Raw genomic sequence first — 18814 nt, forward strand, 5'->3', positions numbered from 1 at the left:
CACATGTATTCCATCCCAAGTGACCTAATGGCAGAGGCCTGAGCACAGTATAAAACTGTAAGACATGGCGAGTCAGTGTGCTAAACTGTTTTCCTAGCGATCAGTTGTGAACAACAAAACCATAAAGTAGTGGATGTTTAATAAAGATTTTGCTAAAATCTTTCACTTTCTTTGCCAATGAAAGATTTTGAATTTTTGCTTCTAAGACTATAAGGAGGCTCCTTTGGGTGTATGTGTAGTCTATTACTGCTATCCTTTCTAAGCACCAACCCTCAATTTCACACTGAGTTGAGTGACTTTGAGTAGAAAGCCAGTTAAGACATCTGGATCAACCATATTTTCCATTACTGTACAGCTCTGATTAGCCTTCCCTGACCATTTCAGCTCCATCCTCTGTAGCAGAGTAGATCCTACTCTACTTCTCAAACTTTAATGTGCATAATAATCCCCTGGGGATTTTGTTTCTATCTAGCTTGTGATTCAGTAGGGGTGAGCCTGAAAGTCTGTAATCTTGAGACACTTGTAAGAGAGGCTGATTGCTGTCTGCAGGTCCTACCTTGAGTTGCAAGGCAATAGCTCCACTTCCAGCCAGTCATCACAGACAGATTTTGGGGTATGAATGTGACTTGCCTCCCTTCCTAGACAGCAAGACCTTTTAAGAGCACATTCTTCTCAATATATGCTCCTGACTATGATTTTAAGCAGATGTGTGTGGAATCCATCATTAAAAGGTTATCATTAGTCACTTATTTTTGTTATTCTATTCTCAGCAACCAGTCACAGCAACCAAGTAGTGATTTAGTCAATGAGCTACTGATGAGTTTACACATGTCAGCAGTGGTGGGGTGAGAAGCTGTCTGCAGTCCCAGCTCTTTCCTCTCTTCTCAGTGGGATTAGAACTTGATCTCTATTCTGAGGCCTTACTCTCAATATCTGACTGGGTGGCAAACGAATTTCCCTTTAGTTTTACATTTTGAAGCACAAGTGTTACAGTTTGCCCTCCTGATGCCCTTGATTTCAGATTCTTACCCACCTTTACTATTAGCAAGTTTGTTTCTGGCCCTCACTTGGATTCCCAGGTTTCTAACACCTTCCTGTTTGTGATGTGCCTTGGACTTGACCCTCTAACCGCTGACTCCCTGCCTACTTCTTTCTGATCTCTGTGATAACATAGGACTCTGAGCCCAAGCACCCTCCAGCTATAGACCCCACTAGTGCCCTCAATATCAAGGTGACCCCCAGAGCTGACCATTATCACAGCTGGATTTTTGTCTCTTTTGTCCCTAAAACAAACTTATGTAATGGAAGCTTTGCCTGACTGGCAAAGCCTGCTTTAATCTTTGCTGTCATGGATTTTATAATGGTGATCAGTGCAGTTTTCCCAGCCCTACTACCAAGGACTGAAATTTCACCCTCAAATGATGGGAAAAAATTCTCCATTTTTGCTTATTTCTCTGTTGGCTAAATTTTTCTTCCCCAAGCTAATAAATGCATGCCTCATCTACAACACCCTCATGCTCTATTAGAGGTCAGAGAGTAAGTGGGGCTCAGGATAGTTTTCAGGGCATTTGGACCTTGCTTCCTTGATAAAAACTTGAGGTTTCCTCTTCCTTACTCATCTGATTCCAACCATATTTTAAAGTAAGTAGATATTATATCCTTAAACAACTGTAACTGTAACTATTGATATTGGTTGCTTTTCAAAAGTATGAATACACTAATATTTATGCTTTCATTAGGATGATGTGTGTTCCCATCAAGAAAAATCCTACAGGATATCTGTGACTGTTACTCTTAATAGCAGTACATCCCTGGGAAACATGAAATCTTATGGGACATACTTCTTAATTTATGTTATAACAACAGACCCAAGTGTTGTAAATCACTTTGGAAAGCCCAATGGGATTGCAATACATTAAAAATATATATTATTATCATTATTATTATTAATTATACTTTTGTAAAACAGGACATTAATTCATAAGCTGCAAGTCTATTGAAACAAAAGAAGACTTTACAAATCCTTTCTTCTGTTTTCCTGAAGGATCATTTCTTTATTGTTACTGTTATGTGGACAAAGTGAATATGGTACAAACTAATAATGGAAATTATGGGGGACCATGTGTTACTGGTACTGCTACAATAGCTATCTTTGTTTTGATTACTGACTCACTGCAACAGAAAAGTAAAGAATTCAGCCCAAAACTGGTATCTTTATTCATGACTTTTCTCTGAACTGCAGAAAGAGGAAGTCCGACTGCTTTTTACTTGGATGAAATCTCCCCAATTGGTGGTTCAAGAAGGTGACTTTGTCCCTCTTGAATGCTGTGTACTTGCTGGGAAGTCAAATCAACATGAGTGCAAGTCTTTTTAGACTAATACTCCCTGTATGTCATACTTATTCTATAGATGCATGGTTTCCATCTGACTAATCCTCACCCACCCAACACACTGCCCACTGCTCTGTTTATATAAAAGGATTCCCCTGACAGGAAAACAGGGCACGTACATAAATTAAACAAAAGAACTGATTCAAACAGCCTACTTACAAATCATGAAGATGAAAAAATAGTTTGACATACTTCAGTTAATTTAAAAATAGATGCTTAAATTTTTTCTTTTTATCTAAAAATCTGAGATGTCACGAGGTTGAAAATTATTCAGCTTCACAACAGATCTCTAACATCCTTGAGATCCAGGCAATTCCCATCCAAGAGAGGTTAATGCATTATTCTCATCTTCTAGCAGAGTGTAGCATATCCCTGTTCTCTAAAAAGCACAGGCCTGGATAGAGTATCTTTGTATACAGTTTAAATTCAATTTCTGACATATTAAATCACTGACAGTGTAACCCAGGACAAGCTTTTAATTTAAAAGCAAATCTAGCTCTGACAACTGCCTTCTCATTGACATAATAGATAGTTCTCTTTAAGCCTGTGAAGCATTGTTCCTATTTACTAATCACAGCACTCCAGCTGTGCATACCTCCCTCCCTGAAACACAGATGGCAATTTTGGCTTCCCCAGTCTATATGGTATGTATCTTAGAACTAGTGATATGGGAACTCTTTTTCACATCAACTTCAAATGCTTAGATATAGGTTTTAATGAAAATAGTTTTATTTGATTCGAATTAAAGTTTGGAAATGACACAAAATAAGTTGCATTGTACAAATCATAATAATACACTTAAGATTCTCTCTTCATGTGTAAATAATACCAGTTCCAGGCATTTGGACACTAATGATATCAACTCTGGGATATCCCTTGTAAATCCTCTCTACCTTACATTACCCAGAGAACCACTGTAATGATGGCCTTAGCAGACACATAGAGACTTTCTGGTGTGTACACCCTGGGGACGTGGCAAGCAGAAAAGACTTTGTAGTAAGAACAGGACCAGAATTTTAGTTCTCGAAAGAGCCTTGGACATTATTTTTTGACCAGGCATGTCAGACAGATAGAAAATTAAGACTCAGAAAAAGGAAACCAAAGGACGACTTAGACTTTGTGGAGATCCAGGAGCTGTGCTGTGCCATCTATGCACGCTGGCACACATAATCTGGAGCAGCTAGGTGACCAGCCTGGGGTCTGAGTTACTGTGCAGCCATATCATCTCTTCTGACCCTCATCTTGGTCCAGTTCCCCAAGGAACAGCTGCCTAAGTAAGATCCATCACTGATAATCTGACTATGACCCTCTGTCTCTATCTTTGGGTTGGAAAAGATCTAATAGTGTCATTCAGACCACCTCTAGGGAACTTCTGGGCTGCTTTATTTCCATTTTAACCCTTCTTTAGTTTTCCCTTGCAATCAGTTATCTGTATTATTTCTGAATATATAAAACATGGAATTAATGTTTCACGATGATAAGAATTTTGATGATGATGGTGGTAGTGACAGTAATAGTAGAAGCTACAAACTTTCTTTGCATAGAAAAATAGAAGCACCAAAAATGCCAAAAAACATTCCATTTATAAATATATCCTCAGACAGTCAAGTGTACGTAAGAATCAAATGAAAAATATCCATCCCAAAGTTTTTCCAGTCTGATTCTTCTGTCAGCAAGGAACATAAAAAGCCAGATTTCTCAATGCATCTTTCTCAAACGAGAGCCAGTACTTTATGAAATTTAGCCCCACTTGCCTAATACTAGTAATCCAAAAAAGAGCTGATGAATTGTGGTATCTTTGTGGTAGCACTGTACCATTAGAAACTCAAGAAGCAACCAAGCAACAAATTCAGCTACACTCTCATAAAGAAATGATGCCTAAGCTTCATTCACAGATCAGTAAATATTCACTGAGCATGTATTCTTATATATCTAAGTTCTACAACCGCTAGACTTACTTCATGAGGACTTGCCCACAGTCTTCCTTCCCAGCTGGCCATGCCATCAGTTACCAGTGACACCATCACATAGCTGAAAGGCAGCCCCTTGATGTGATGCTCAGAATTAAGGCATGCCATTCAAGAGAATGTTTTTGCCTTAGGCCCATCAATCCAATACAACCATTTTGTCCATTTTGTAAGATTACACCTGATAAGCACTGATACTTATCACACTGCACCACACTGCACCTTATATTTGATAATACATAAGAATAATAAATCCAATTCGAATTCCAAGTCTTGTTTCCATAGGCCTAGTTAGTGTGTCACTCAAATTTTAAAGCAAGTCAAAGAAACATGCTAATCAATCAGAGTAGCAGTGTGTCCATATAAAGGTGAATCATCCTATTTATCTGTTACTCATAGTGGTACTATTTAAATCCACGCATAGACTATTTCATTCAAACTATGAAATAGAGAACATATTTAATAGCAAGTTGCATACTTGGATATCCAAACATTAAGGAATTATTTGTAAGTGGCTGAGCAAAGACCCAAAGATTTGTGGACATTATCCAAAAATGATAAATGATAGCATCCATTTGTATAGATACTACTTTAAACTGCTCTGTGAAGGTAGTTTTCAATTCCCTTGGGGCATAATAAGTATAAATATATATATATATTTTACCCATGTGAAACAAACTGCATATAGTTCAAGTGAAGAGAAAAAAATTACAATCTTTGCACTAGTTAATGCATAGAACTGAAATAGGCATATCTACCACATAAATTCATGCATAAATTATTCCAACTCATACAGAAACCCAAGTAAATGCACAGAGGACTGTCTGATTTGGTGTGGATTTATATCTTTAACTAACTCAGAGATTTAAATACCAAGCCTAGTACTAAAAGAGGTTGCATGGATTTGTGGTGCTCCAGGGAAGACACTGGGTCCATAAACCAATGAATAGATTTCGAAGTGACACAACTGCAGTATTTCAAATGAACTCCTACTTCTTTCATCACCAAAAAGCAAAGGTTAGTTCACTATGTTTGCAGCAGCATGTAATGACAGAAATTGCTGGAAGATGATCCTCTGTGTTAAAGTCTTTTCTACTGTAACTCTGCCTAGAGCTTTCCAAACTGTGCTTTGACACTCCAAAGTTGGGGAACTCACTGAGTTTTGGATCCCCTTGACTAGTTAAAAAAAATGTCTCCTTACATTAGTTCGAAATCTCTTCCACTAGGTCCCATCCATTTTGCCCCAGAGGGCCTACACAGAAGTCCAGTGCCTTGTCCACTGTATATATAGCCTTCAGTACTCGCCAGAGAGCTCTCAATGTCCAGGCTTCTCTCTCGCCATCAACCATTTTCATGCTGCTTTTTCCTTTGCTTTTTCCTTCCTACACCAATATTGAATTCTAGCCTAGAATCTGTGCAGAACCATGTGACCTAAAGGAAAACATTGAAAATTCTGTCTCAATTTCCACATACGCAAAATGAAAGTGCTACCGCAAAGATTATTCTGAGGATCAACTGAGACACTGAAGCCCTCTGAAATTTAAAAGTATTATAAAAATATAAGGAACAAGTTTCTAAGGACCAGGAAACTTAAATTTCTATAAGGTGAAGACAACCGTATTTTAAGGAAAACCTCTTTAAAAAGTAACACAAAATAAACTTTTGCCAAGAATTTAATTTACTATAAATACAATGAAAAATTTCAACCAATCTGTTTTTCTGATAAACAACACTTCTACTTTGTTGGGCCTATTTATATACCTCAATTACATCCAGACTCAAATACTTTGAAATCAATGAATAAAACAAACATGACTGAATCTGAGGAGGAATTGATGACAATGCTCCGAAACTTTCAACTTTTTCGCCATTCCTTTGGGTAACACAGTATTTAACACTTTTGTTAACAATCCCTCCCCCACATAGTCCTTCAAGGGTTCCTCAATGCCTTCAGAATAAAATCTAAATTCCTTTTCCTGTTCAGGCCAACCAATTCTCCACTCTCTTCTCTAGCTGTTACCTCGCATTTACTCCCTATTCAAAGCACACCCTTAATCTACCTTGTACTTTCTTGCCTCTCTGCCTTTACTCCTAGTTGTGTCCAAGGCTCTACAGCCAATATCCCACTTTAATCAGATAGCAGATTTTCTCACATTCAAACCTTTACTCAAACATCCCCTGCTCCAGAAAGTCTCACTTGAACCATTATGATGGTTTGAGCTTCCTGTGCTTACTTTCCTGTATCGAAATTGTCTGTTTACTTCTCTGTCTTCCTCATCAGACAGTGATTCCATGAAAGATGTGTATTTTATTCATCCTGGGATAATTAGTAACTAGAACAGTGCCTTGCACAGAGTAAGTGTTCAACATATGCTACATGAATAAATTGATATGCAGTAGAAGAATACAAATATATAGTGACCATTCAATAAACTCAGGAAAGGGCATCAATCCTGCCTGATCTGTATCATACATTCAGAACTAACTCACAAACAACAAAGTAGTTTTTCAATAGTCGAAGATATAACCTAGATGTTCTGTATTTTCCTACCCATTCCTTATCTATCATTTGCAAAGCACTTCCTGCATGTTCACATGCATTATGCCATTTAATCATTAAAGTCACTAATAACATAAAGATCATGTTTATTCAGCTGAGATTTAATGCAACAATCTTAGCATGTCCAAATGGTGTAGTAAGAGGAGTACTGGTCTCAGAGTCAGACAGTCTGAGCTCAAGTCCCTGTTCTGTCATTTAACTAACTAGTGGTGTGTTACTGGAAAGATCCTGACCTATCCAAACTGCAGCTCCCTCTCCCACTTTGCCATCCTTAGCCAAGGTAAGTTGTCATTTTTATACGCTGTTGTCATTATTGTCCAAGCTAGCATTTGGAGGTAAGTGAGCCAGAAAGAACATAGACATTAAGAACACAGACAAAATGGCCTTGTTTTGACTCTTAGCTGTATCAGGAAAATTAGTTGAGTAATTTTGTGCTAGTGAATTAATCTCTATGAGCCCAAGGGATACTAATGATTTCCTCTTAGGTTATTGCAAAATTTAGATACAATAAGGAGTATAAAAACATTTTTAGATTTTTTTAAGTGCCATATACATTGTCTGTTGTTATTATTATTATTATTATCATTCTTTGGACAGGTCTTAGAATGGCAGACACAACATTTCTCAGAGTGCTTTTTGTGCCCCATCATCACATAAGTACTTAATAGGTGTGCCTTTAAAGTTTTTGACAACTGCACATTAGCTTATTAAAACCTATGAGCAGTCCTGATGTAGAGAGATCTGTTTAATTCTTTTTAACCTGCCATTTTCCCAGTTTGACTATGGAGCACATGTTAATACCTTGTGGAATATCAAGCATGGGAAGAAGAGAACAAACTACTCTTTCACCAGTTTTTCCCCACATGACTCTGATGATAGATATTCAGAAACAAAAACCAAAAATGTAAAAGTAATAAAAATAATCTCCACTCTACCATCCACTAACTTATTGTTTGCAATAAGCCTATTTTCTAGAAAGCAACTGAATATGTACATATATACACAGGAGAAATTCAGGTAGAATTTTAAGAGTAAGTCTTAAATTCTAAAGGAAGAGGACATCTAGATATAACTGATCATGCGTATGAAAACTAAAAACTGATTGGCCATTTGTGATTTCAACTGGCTGAACTACTTGGTAACTGCTGGATTCATCTGAATTGAAGAAGAGAAAAGTACTTTCTCATTCATTTGCAAACACAGTTCTTTTAAAGTCACAATTGCTCTTTTCACCTGGTAGCAAAAGTTCACCTCATTATTTCAAATGGCTGGTTCCCAGAATCAACTCCTACAACTTTAAAAGCTGCCATTAATTCCCCACTAGTAAACTTTAATTAAAATGGGTATGTATCATTGTTTTCAACAGTTGCATTTGTAATAAATGTATAAATACATTCAAATTTTGTCCAAATGTTACAAATAGCTATCTCTGAACAAGCGAACACTGTGATGTTATTTAAAAGGATTTCATCTACAGAAAGTTTTTAGAACCCGGTCCTTACCTAAAATAACTAGAATTTTATGGAAATACAATGAACAGTTACCAACTCAGCTAAAAACAATTTTATTGATCTTAGAAAGTAGAATGTTAAAACATGAAGAATGACCTCTGAGCTTTGAACCATTCAGTACCCTGGTGTTTCTGCAACATTTATGTGCAATGCATTGAGAAGAAAAGCTAGAAGGGGCAGACGAATGCTCTTAATTTAAGGAATCATAGTGGTCTAACATATGGTTTAATACAGTAATCTGAAATTACTTGCATTTTACCAGTTTATTGTCAAAGATGCATCTACTCCTACTCAAAGTTCCATTCAAATATTCTACACTCCAAGAGGTTGGAGCAATGTAGAATGCATCTGAGTGTTGAATTCCATGATCTTTCTGATCCTTTTTCAATTCCCTACATTAGGCTAAAGTTGTGGTTAACATATTTTATAAGGAGAAAATCAGGCTGAATCTCAGACCATGCTTCCACCAAGCTACTCCACCATCCCCCAAATATCTTATCCAGAATCTAACAACAGTTAGATTAGATAATTCAGACTTACATGTTAAACACATTATTTTGAAAATGTACACAAATATCTGAAAATACTTCCTTCCGGACAACCATGCGTTAGCAGAATAAACTTCAAAGCCTCTAAGGAAAACACTGTAGAAATGTTTAACAGAAAGGAACCACCTGTGACCATAGTTTCTGGCTGGGTCACTTAATGCATTTGTCTGACAACCAAGCTTTTTCCTTCTGCAGTCAACCTTACCCTTCAGTCACTCTTTCCCCTTTGATAGCTTTTCTGTATGGCCAGCTGACCCAGTGGCTGTGCTCTCACCGACATGTGTTTAAGCCCTTTTCTTTTCCTAATTGTTTCTGACTTTCTGCATTTTAAGTCCTGAGATAATTAAACAACATTTTACAACTGGGAAAACGATGGCTTAGAAGGTCTTAGTAAATACAGCTGATATTAAAATGACTTATTTAGCTCATAGAATCTGATATTATATTTTTCATAAAGTATCAATCTGTAGGAAACATGGGTAATTCTTCATTAATAGAATTGAGAAGTGTTTGAATTATTTACATAAATCTAAACATTTTTAAGGTGATTGAAAGTGACTTCAAAATCCTGCATAATTTGCAAAAGTTAACAAATGGAATGTTAAGCTTCATTTTCCGCAGTATCAGATTAAAACGGCTAATCATATGCATCCTAGCCATAAATTTCCATTTGAAGTAATTAAATCAAGCATCTGAGTTCTTCATCAAACTTGAATAAGACCATCACACTGTAAGACTCCACAATAGTGATCCATGAGACATACAGCTAATCACATTTAATTGGTATTTCCAAAAGTCATTTGAGTCCAAAATATGGAGGTTTCCAACATCAATTTGTTTGACTGCATATCATATACACTTTTCCAGAAAGTATCTGCTTGAAGCAAGTTTCACAATCTGAAAGTTCACCAACTGTGGCAATGCTTACCCTGCTTCACAGAAAAATGGTTCCAGGAAAGGTTGCAAAGTATCACACTTGCTCTTCTCAATGAAAACACTACTGTTCACTATAAACAAAAAAGTTTTCAGTTCCATTCCTTTCATTCTCTGAGTTGTTTCCACATGGGATACCTCGGCATAGTTAATGACTTACAATGTATCTATCAGAAAAATAACTACAAATGAAATTGAAAAGGACACTGCCATAGCAGAATGTAGCCCCATATCAGTGCGCTTGCTAGGAGTTTCCTCATTTTACTTATTCTACAAAGTCACTATGTCATTTTAACCAAATAAAGTTTCAGATGTTAGCTTCAATACAAAGAATTTTTGTAGATGCAAAATACTGCTTCGAAAACCTATTAAAAATGTATAAAAGTCAGAACACATTCCTTAGCATACTGTTTCATTATATTCCTACTTCTAAACAGTGACTTGTAGGTTCAAATGCCCTGCAAGTGTACCCTTGTATTCCAGTTTCTAAGTGGAAATGATACCTGTGCAAAGACTTGATAGACTGAATGACAAGTAGCAAAACAGCCAAAGAAGATGTCCATTAAAAGTTTTTTTAAAACTTTGCAAGACACACCACCCCTTTTCCAAGGTTCTTAGTTATATGAGAAATCAGATAGGGGAATCTTGCAAGATTATCAGAAAAGTAAGTCTGGGTCCCTTAAAGTGCCCTTATTTGTAGACAGATGTAGATACAGATAGTCTCCAAAAAAGACAGGCCATGTCCCTACTAGGCTCTCCACTTGGAGCACACTACTTCCCTAGCAGTAAGAATTAAAATGTGGGTACTTCTGAGCAGCAACAATTCCCAACTAACTAGAATCAGCAATTTTTCTCAGGGAACAAAAGAAGCTATCCAAACTGCAACATACACCTCAAATTCAACATAACAAAAAATATTTTTTTAAAGATGTGACAGAGATCCTCTTCTACTCACTGAAACAGTATCACTAAAAAGGAGAGGGAGGTGTAGCATGAGAGAAGCTAGTGAAGCAGACAGAAGGCATGAGGTGACCAAAACCAGTTTGCTGCCTAGTCCTTGTTCCTCGCTTCAGTCCCACGCTAGGTTGTGACCACAGAATGTAAAAATGGAAAATCCAGGTGAGAGAAGAAAAAACTGAAAGAGTGTGACTAGGGTTACTACCACAGCAACCCTAAACAATTCTCGTGCAAAAGCAAAGCAGTGGGTGTGTAGCAGCGACAAAGTCTCCCTCGTCCTCCACCCCTGATACGGTACCTCCAGATCTGCCCGAGCTGCAAGATGTGGATGAGTGACTGCAGGAGCCAGACGCAGAAGGAGCAGGACGCAGACCTGTGCTTGCCGCTCGCCCGGGCTGCCCCGCTGCCGTTGCTGCCGCCGTTGGCAGCGGTGATGTTCTTGCTGGCGTTGGACGCTTGCCTCTGCGGCGTGGAAGGACGAGCCTCGCCTTCCGCGGCCGAAGAGCCACCGCTGACCACGGTCTTGCAGTCGGCTCCGGGCTGCGGGCAGCTGGAGGCGGCTGCGGCCGTGGCGCTGTCCTCGGTGCTGAAGTCGTGCACAAACCAGCGGAAGCTGAACACCTGCACAGACAGCGAACCCAGCACCACGAAGAAGAGCGTGAGCCCGAACCACCAGCGCTGGCCGCGCAAGTAGTAGTCCACGGCGAGCCAGATGTCCGTGCCCACGTCCGCGAAGTACACGGCCACAGCAGCCAGGATCCAGAGGCAGTCCCACAACGAGTAGCGCCGCTGCTCCCTGCCCAGGCGCAGGCACAGCGCAGCCGAGCCCGCCCCACCGCCGCCCGGGCCGCCCGAGCCCACGGAGCCGCCGCCCGAGCAGCAGCAGCGCGAGCAGCCGCCGCCGTCCGGGCAGCAGCCGCCCCCGGCCGCCTCCTCGTCCTCGGCTCCCGACCCCGACGGCAAGCCCTGGGCGAGTCCCTGCACCGAGCCCGAGTGGTCCGAGTTCTGCAGCGGGGTGAACGCCACGTCGCTGCTCTTCTTCATTTTCAGCCTCCCGTCTGATTTAGCGGCCATGATGCCTCCAAACCGGAGGAGAGCCCTCCTTTATCTGACACCTTTCCCCGCTGTCTCCTCCTCCCGCCACCTCCTCGCCTCGCCCCGGCTTCCCTCCCCGGCGGTGGGGCTCCCCCTCCTGCTGCTCCTGCGCCGGCTCGCCAGCCGCCCGTTGCCCGCCGGGCTGGGCGCTGGGCCGGGCTAGCGGCGCGCCCGAGGCCGGCAGGAGCGCCGCCTGGCTGCCTGCGCGGAGCCAAGCTGCTCGCGGCGCCCGGCGCGCGCCCCTGCCCGCCGCCCGCGCTCCTCGCCGTCCGGGCCCCGCGGCTGCCTCCCGAGCCGCCGCCGCCGCCAGCAGCTGGAGCAGCAGCGGCCGCCGCGCCGCTCCTCGGACCTGAACATTCCTCTCCTCCCCTCGCGCGCGCTCCCTCCTCCCGCTTCCTCTCCTCCACCAGCTGACTCCGAGGGAGAGGATGACCTCATCCCTTCTCCTCCGGCTGCCGCGGCTCCCGCCCCAGCTCGGGAGAGGCGGGGGGAGAAGGGCCTCGGAGGAGGGGCGGGGACCCGGCGGCGCGGCCCGGCGGGGCGGGGGTAAGAGGCTGGCGGGCTCTGTGGGCCGGAAGGCGCGGCCGGTCCGGAAGAGGGCCACTGTCGTGGGCCCCAGCTCACGGGATTTCGGGGAAACCTGGGTGGATCTGAGAGACACTGGGGGAAGGGCGGGACGGCTCGGAGAGGAGGGGTCCGGGCGTCCAGCCTTCGCGGAGGTCGCAGAGGAGTGGATACAGGCGGATGTGGCGGCCGCGAGGGCGAGTGGGTGCAGGCTTCTTTGTATTCCGTTCGGATCTGCGGGTACCTGGAGAAGGGCTGGGCGTGCAGCTGGGGCTGGCGAGGGTTGGGAGACCAGGTTTGACTCGGACGCCAGGGCCGCGAACGCCGGCCGCTCAGTGGGTGTGCCGGGTCTGGGAGGGCTGAGTGGGAGAGGGTGTGCAGGGCGCATCGCGAAGCGCGTACCCCGGGCCGCACAAGGCCACCGGGAGCCCGCGCCCTCGGGGAAGGAGCCGGCAGCCCGAAGGCTCCAGGCTCTTCCCGCAGGCCCGGGCGCCCAGACTCGGGGGCTGAGGAGGCGGCTCTGGCGCGGTTCGCTGCCAGGCCCACGCCTCCCGGCCAGTCCCCCTTACGCCCTCTCCGCGGCCGGGAAGCCACCACGCCAGCAGGGGCGGTACCCTCACGCAGGTAGAAACGCAGCACCCCTGGCGGCGGGGCGGGGCCGCAGCCGCGGGAACCTGGTACCTGCGGGCGGGGAGTGGCGGAGCGGGAGCAGGCACCTCCTCCTCCAAAACCAGAATTTCCTTCTCTTAAAGAGATAGGAGTTACATACTTGATGTGTGGCCGCGCAACACCCGAAAGGACTGGAATAAATTAAACCTGCGGTCAGAGTGGCTCACCACATTAGATATAAAGAGAATATTAAGTGTTTTGCGGCTTGAAAAGACTCAAAACCCAATACAAAGAGAATCTTCATTTTTTAAATAAAACTTTGTTTCTGATTTCTCTCATTCAACTTTTGCAGTCTAAGAGACAGAGAATGTAATTCTTACATTATGCTGTGACTCACATGTTTTAAGACCAGAGGGAAGTGAAGTAACACATGTTACACTGCCACTAAGAGCACCAGTTGTGGTCTTCTAAATTTGGAGGCAAAATATAACACCTTCCCCTCTTCCTTGCTGTAGACACCAAGCTCTTTTTGAAGTGGTGTATGTGTCATTCTTAATTAGTAGCATTATGTAGCAGAAGTGCATTTTAAAAATCTTCTGCATGTAGAAATATCCACCCCAGACATCTTGTACTACATACAGCTCATCTGCTGTTTTAGCACTAACCTGGACAAAGTGGGGTTTGCCACTCTCCTGCACGCATCTTCCTTTATTATTTACAGACTGGTGTCTTGAGTGCAGCCTTATCTCTCCTTTGCCTGACCCGGGGCGGTCGGGGACGGGGGGAGGTGGTGGTCCACAAAGCCTATAAACATAACATGGCATGTACAAATCCAGTATTTCTAACAAAAGTCATGGCCAAGTGGTGAAGGAGGGTCAATGCAGTACCACTGAGCCAATTAGGATGCCAGGCAAAGGCTGTATTTTTTAAATCTAGCTTTGAAATTGGACCCTTTGCAGTAGGAAAATCTCTTTTTGGAAAACCCCGGTTCTGTCTTCCTAAGGTCCAAATCTAAAATTCCATCTCCAGGGCACACAGCTGATCTTTAAGAGGAATGATCTCTTAGGAAACTGAGTCCTCAGGGATAGAGTGTATTCTAGGCCAAAGGCACTGCTTTATATTATACCAGGCATGAAAAGGCTCTGCGGAATATCTGAGGTTCTAAAGGGCTGAGCTCATCACTGAAGTTAACTTTAGAGCAGAGATATTTCTTATTCAATTGTATCCTTTGCACCTGCACACACTGTTTGCTCAATAAATTAGTTGAATGAATTTTTAGAAAGAAAGTTGAATATAGTTGAATGAATTTTTAGAAAGAAAATTCTGCAACAGAAAGAATGTTACATTTTCTACTAACTAATGTTCCCATGGAAACAAGGAATTATGTTATCCTGTTAGGTTATAAAAAAATTAGTAATAGTTGTCTTATTAATGTATTTATTTAAAATTGTTTGGACCCTTTTAAAGTGTCTAACTGGCCCATCTCTGGAAAGTACTGGTGGAATTTGATGGAAGGGAGGTCAGAGGATGAACATTTACATCCAGGCTCTGCTACTTACTGGCCCCATGATCACGGCCGATTGCTTAGTACACAGAATTAACATGAGGATTAGATGAGATAATGCATAATCCTGGGCTTTGTACATGAGAGGTTCTCAAGAGTCTAATCCCATAAGTCTATTATATCTCAGGATGCAGGTTTTAATATCACCTCTATCAAAATCACTGCTGATGGCCATAATAGTTAAAAGCTCAGAGTTTAGACTCAGACAGAGGTGCTCTCCTTGGGCATGTTACTTAGCCTCTCTGGCCCTCATGGTCATCATTATTAGGAATAATAACAATCTCTAGCATCCAATGTTGTAAATAAAATAAATAAAATGATGCATGTAAACTGTTTGACATAGTGTCCAGTGCAAACACTCAATACACAACATTCTATTAATACTCTTCATGCTTCTCCTCACCCCTCATATTTTCTGATTTAATTCTAAAACTCTATGTTTAGCTAGTCAACTCTCTGTAAAAGGAGATTTCCTCAAAACATAGTCCTTGGACCTCCCTGCATCAGAATCAGTGGTTTTAATATGGATTCCTGGTCTTCAGTGCTGTGACCTCCGATGAACTTGCCATGCTATTTCAGAGGTTCATTTCCATTGTCATAACCTAAACCATGTCATTACCCAACAGCTTCATAATATCAATTGCAAACAGCCCACTGAATAATCCCTCCTAAATGATTAGATCCCTCCCTTATGTGCCCTTCAACTCAATTCTCCCTCCTGTTCATGTCCCTTACCCCTTCATGCCCTCACCTTTCTTCTTACACAAATTTAAGTTCCATGACCAACCAACACATCTTCATCTCTCTTGACAAAACACCAGCCCTATTGAGACCCTGCTCTCCATTGACTTCAGGCCCGAACCTGTGTGACTGGCTGTGGCTGCACCAAGGGCATGGCCATGCCACCAGTGTGCCTTTGAGATCCACAGCTGTGAGCCTGCCATGGGGCCAGGGTGACTCAGCAGCTGCCCAATGTCTTGCTAGCCCATTTGCTTCTCTTCTTTTTTTATTTCTTATGTTCCCTTCTCAAACTTTAAACACCTCTTTCTCCATCCTTACTTTCAGCTGATGACTCTACTTCCCATTTCATTGAGAAAAATGAAGCGATTAGAGCAGAACCCACCTGCCCACCTACCAGCATTTGTACCTACCTATGCGGCTTCCTGCCTCTGTAAGGGGACACCACTTGTTCACCAGCTTTCATTCCTTCTCACTGCTCAAGAGCAAAACTCAACACTAATTTCCACAATTGTCTTTTTGCTTCTGCTGGCTTATCCCAATCAGCATACGAACTTGCTCTTATTTATCCACTAGTTAAGAAACAAAAGAAAACAAAAAACAGCAAAACTTTTGATTCCACTTTCCTGTCTAGCCACCACTGCATTCCACTGGAACCTATTACAATAAACTTCCTTAGTTACCTAACCTGGCTTTCTTTAATTCCTTCTCTCCAACCCTCTTGAATGCAGTCAAATAAACCAAGAACCACTCCACTGAAACTGCTCTTACCAAGTCCATGACCAAAAATATCCACTTACTAAACATCTCAGCTCTCACTTGAACCCTTCAGCAGCATGTCACCTAGTTGATCACTTTCTACTCATTGAAATTTGTCCTTCGCTTCGCTTTTCCTATACCACACGCTCCTGGTTTTTTCCTGTCTCAAAACCTGCATCTTTGCTAATTATGGATCCTTTGCTATTTCTTTCTCATTTCCTCTGTCTTTAAATAGACTCAGTCCTCAAATTGTTCTCTATGTACTCTTGCTCCCTGGATAATTTTGTGAAGTCTTATGTTTTAAAATGCCACCTATATGCTGATTTCCCTTATTGATTTATCCACGCTGGATATAGCCCCTGAACTCCAAAGTGTGTCCTACTGTTTTCTCCACATTTGTATTTGGATGCCTATAAGACATCTCAAAAAAATAGTCTGAGACTGAACTTCAGATCTGCCTGCCACCCCACCCTACCCCCCTCCTTCCTCATTTCAGTTAATGGCAACTCTGTTCTTCCAATTTCTCAAGCTAACAGAAGATGGAATCATCCCTGACTACTTCATTCTTTTAGACCTTGTATCTAATCTGCCAGAAAATACTTTTGGGTCTACCTTCAAAATTTATTTTTATTTGACCATTTCTTACCATTTTCCCTGATATCACTCTGATTTCATTCTCAATAATCTCCCTCCTGGATTCTTACCTCCTCCCTGTGCTTCCCATTATGCCCTTGCTCTCCTATAGTCAATATGCAGTCAGAGTGATAAAAAAGCAAGCCAGATCATGCTATTCATCTACTCACATCAGTATCAACTACATAATCTGTGGGGCCAGTGCAAAATGATATGGCAGGACTCTGGCCAGGGGCAGGAAAGTCAGTATCTCCCCTCCCATAGGCCTCTGCCCCAGCCCACAGCAGACAAGCAGTCCCTGAGACTGCAGCTAAGTGCCTGGATCCTGGGTGGGCAGAAGCCGGAGCTGAATGCACCTTGTATGCTGGTCCAAGAAGCGGGGGGCAGCCACCTTGCTTAATCCCAAAAATCCATGGAGCACAAGCCTGAGCCCACTTCTGTGCCCAGGTTCCCCCTGGGGGCAGAGAGCAACAGTGACGATGAGAGGGAATGAGAGTGAGGTAGGGAGGCCAGTCAGGGCTGGAACAGCAGGAGGTGGTGAGTGGGGAGCAAAGAATCCATCCTAAGGATGCGGGGAAGCAGGAGACAGGACCACTCTTGAGCTGAGGCCACATCCTTTGCATATATATGTTCCATTGTCCCATCAGAATTCACTTACAAAATGCAAATTCAAAGATGAGAAGATGACAATTGCAATGTATTAAACCGTGAGGCCCTTCTAAGCATGGAGCCCTGTGCACCTGCACTGGTCACACACCCATGAAGCCAGCCTGACTCATATTTATCCAACATCTTCTCATCTTGCACCATATAAAAAGGGAAGCTCTCCTATGGCATATAAGGCCTGACATAATCTGCCTCCTGAGCAACCAGTTTCTCTCTAACCCCATTTCTTGCCATCCACCCACTCCCTCCCTCCTCTCCAGCTACACCTTTCTCCTTGTGATTTTTCAAATACACCAGGAAGGCTGCTGCTCAGAGTATTTGCATGTGATGTTCTTTCTCTCTAGGATGCTCTTCTCCACATATCCATGGAACTTGTTTCATTTTCTTTAAGTCTTTACTTCAAATCCTTGTTTGTGAGACCCTTCAACTCCAGCTTGGTCATCCTTGTTTTGAGTAGAGATCCTCTATTCACCTTAGTTATACACTTAGTCCCTATAGCCAGGCAAGAGGAAGAAGCCTTTAACCTGTCTACCCACAATTCTGGTTTCCTGTTCCAAGTTCCACCTTGTTCTGTGGCAGCTAACATGGGGAGACAGGACAACCCCCACGTTCCGCAGAGAACCCACACACTTCCCACCAGGCACTGAGCCCATCCAGTAGATTCCAACACAAACAACATATCATAGTATGCATTGATGCTAACATTTACCCAAAAGATTCCTATCACGTGAGTCCGGAGGGTGGAAAGCAGAGTAGGTTGGGTTCACCTAAGGTATGCTTCTCTTTTCTTACAACTCAAGTTCAGAGAGAGACTATAAGGACTCAGGGGAGAGGTAGGGAGTAAGACAGAGACAATATTAAATTTTCTGACTCAGTTTATTTGACCCTGAAAAGAAGGTGAAATAAAGGAGTAGACCCATCTTTACCCTATGGCCAGCCGGGAAAATCAGTGATTAAATACTAAGCAAGTTAAAGATTCCACTTACTGTGTGTTATCAACTGAATATTTGTGCCTCTATTAGTGCCTGATATTTTTGTAGACATAAGCATTTGATAAATAGTCTGGGATAAGGTTTCCCAGACAAACAGTCTGTACTTCTTGTGAGGACTGTTAAAACCATATAACTGTGATTTTCAAAATGCTAATGCTCCAAAAGCATAGAGACTTCTTGTTTTGCCAGTAGGTTTCAGCCCTGGGCAAATTCACTATGGATTCAGTGAGATGGAGGAATGACAATGGAGCATTCTTGGGGTCAAGTGTTTATTACCCAGCTTGTCTCCTGGCAATAGGTTCAGCACTAGAATTACATCTGCATCAAA

General features: G+C 42.6%; 1 protein-coding gene across 1 annotated transcript in view; it reads right to left on the minus strand.

Moving 5' to 3' along the window:
• Positions 1 to 13251, minus strand: part of XKR4 (XK related 4) — a 438738-nt gene extending 425487 nt beyond the window's left edge. The window contains exon 1 of the mRNA XM_036999479.2: positions 11165 to 13251. Coding sequence (XP_036855374.2) covers positions 11165 to 11940 — 776 coding nt within the window. The 5' untranslated portion in view covers positions 11941 to 13251. The remainder of the gene's footprint in view (positions 1 to 11164) is intronic.
• Between the last annotated feature and the right edge of the window lie 5563 nt (positions 13252 to 18814).

The sequence above is a fragment of the Manis javanica genome, chromosome 2 (assembly GCF_040802235.1).
Source record: "Manis javanica isolate MJ-LG chromosome 2, MJ_LKY, whole genome shotgun sequence".
Lineage (NCBI taxonomy): Eukaryota > Metazoa > Chordata > Mammalia > Pholidota > Manidae > Manis > Manis javanica.